This window comes from Calidris pugnax, unplaced genomic scaffold (assembly GCF_001431845.1).
Source record: "Calidris pugnax isolate Ruff unplaced genomic scaffold, ASM143184v1 scaffold30, whole genome shotgun sequence".
Taxonomy (NCBI): domain Eukaryota; kingdom Metazoa; phylum Chordata; class Aves; order Charadriiformes; family Scolopacidae; genus Calidris; species Calidris pugnax.
Window position 1 is genome coordinate 4,048,900 of NW_015090776.1, and position 2,014 is coordinate 4,050,913.

General features: G+C 66.2%; 1 protein-coding gene across 1 annotated transcript in view; it reads left to right on the forward strand.

Moving 5' to 3' along the window:
• The first annotated feature begins 1,408 nt into the window (after window positions 1-1,408).
• CCDC102A (coiled-coil domain containing 102A) overlaps window positions 1,409-2,014 on the forward strand; it is a 5,295-nt gene continuing 4,689 nt past the window's right edge. The window contains 1 exon segment of the mRNA XM_014947919.1: window positions 1,409-2,014. This exon segment is cut by the window's right edge and continues 21 nt beyond it. Within this exon segment, the coding sequence (XP_014803405.1) occupies window positions 1,633-2,014 (382 nt within the window). The 5' untranslated portion in view covers window positions 1,409-1,632.

Genomic DNA, 2,014 nt, shown 5'->3' on the forward strand with positions numbered 1-2,014 from the left:
GGGAGCCCCGGGACGGCGGGCGGGGGGCGCCCGTGACCCGCGCCTCCTCCCCGGGGTTTGGGGGGGGGAGTGTGCTCCGGGATGCCCGTGATCCACGCGCGCTCCCCGCGGGTTCTGCACGGCGCCGGTCCCCCACGGGCTGTGCGCGGGGGCCGGGGCTCGGTGCCCGCTCTCCCGCCCGGGGGCCGGTGCCCCGCGGGTGCTCCCGTGGGCATTGCCCGGCAGCGGGGCGTCTGTCGGTGCTGGATCCCGCCGGGACCCGGGGTCTCCTCCCCGGGGCAGCAGCCGGTGAGGGCAGCGGGAGAGCGTAGGCCTCCGAGTTTTACCAAAACTTCAGCATTTCAGCAAATAGCAGCAGAGAAATTAATTTTTTTTTGCCCCGTGCAAAGCGCCCAATTGCCATCAGCTGCTGCTCCCGAGGCCCTGGCACCGGCTCTCACAGCCCGGCCGGGTTTGGCGGCGGGTCCAGGCTGCCCTGTCCCGGGAACCTGCTGGGCGGCTGCGGGCTGGCGGCGGCTGGGCCCTGTACTTATCCTATTAGGGCTCACAGCAGCCTCCCATTATGGTTTCCTGGGGCGGTTTACCCGCCTGGCCCAGCCGGGGTGTGGGGTCCGGGCAGGGACGTAGATGGCCAGCACCAGCCCTTTGTTGTGGCATCACTGGAGAGCATGTCCGGCTGCCCTGGCACGCATACTGCTGTCTGTCCAGTCTTCCATCCTGCTGTCTGTCCGGTCTTCCGGAGCGGCTCTGCCTTGCTGGCACCGGATCTGGGCTTTAACCCTCGCTGGAGCTGTTGGGGTGCAGCTGGGTCCCCCCGCCACAGCACCATGGATGATGGTCTTGGAGGCTTGCTGATGATGTCAAGCGGATGACCTCATGCAGATGAACTCATCCAGATGACATGTAGACATTTTTGCCTCCAGTGCGCTGGCAGAAGTGCCCTGGGCCAGGCTGGTGCCAGCTGCAGTGCCAAACTGGGACTGAGTGCTGGTGTCCGGGCAGTGAGTGGGCTGGGGACCTCACTGGAGTCTCCCCTGGGGCCTTGCTGGGGCCACCAGCAGGTACCTCACCAGGGTCCTCAGTGGGGCCCCTTCCCAGTGTCCTTCCTGGGGACCTCACTGGGGTCTTCATTAGGGACCTTGCTGGGGGACATCACCAGAGTTCTCACCAGGGACCTGAGGCTGGGACATCATTCACCCTCACAGTGAAGAACCCTCTCCTAATCTCCAGTCTAAATCTGTTCCCCTCAGGCTGGAGGGGAACAGATTTAGACTGGAGATTAGGAGAGGGTTCTTCACTGTGAGGGTGGTGGAGCACTGGAACAGGTTGTCCAGGGAGGTGGTTGAGGCCCCATCCCTGGAGATATTCAAGGAGAGGCTCGACGAGGCCCTGGGCAACCTGGTCTAGTTGGGGGTGTCCCTGCTGACTGCGGGGAGGTGGGACTAGATGACCTTTGGAGGTCCCTTCCAGCCTGGGCAATTCTATGATTCTATGATTCTATCATCACTCAGTGTGCTGCCCCCAAAACCCGGGGCTGTGCCCCCACTTCCCTCCAGCCCCCGGCCCTCACTGACTGCTTCTTTCCCCTGCAGCTCCCCAACGGTGATGGCCATGCCCTAGGGGAGACCCACCATGAGCCAAAGCGGGGCTTCGCGCCTGGCCGGCTCCCCGCCGCTGCAGGGGGGCTCACTGCTGGCCCTGCTGGCCCCTGAGTCCTCCCCATCTCCCCCCAGCGGGACGCCCTCACCTGGTCCCCCCCCGGCGCTGCTGGAAGGGGACTGGGAAGGGCGGGAGGAGCTGCGGCTGCGGGAGCTGGAGGAGGCGCGGGCACGGGCAGCCCAGATGGAGAAGACGATGCGGTGGTGGTCGGACTGCACGGCCAACTGGCGGGAGAAGTGGAGCAAGGTGCGGGCCGAGCGGAACAGGGCCCGCGAGGAGGTGCGGCAGCTGCGGCATCGCCTGGAGGCCCTCACCAAGGAGCTGGCCGGCCTGCGCCGCGACCGGCCCGAGGAGC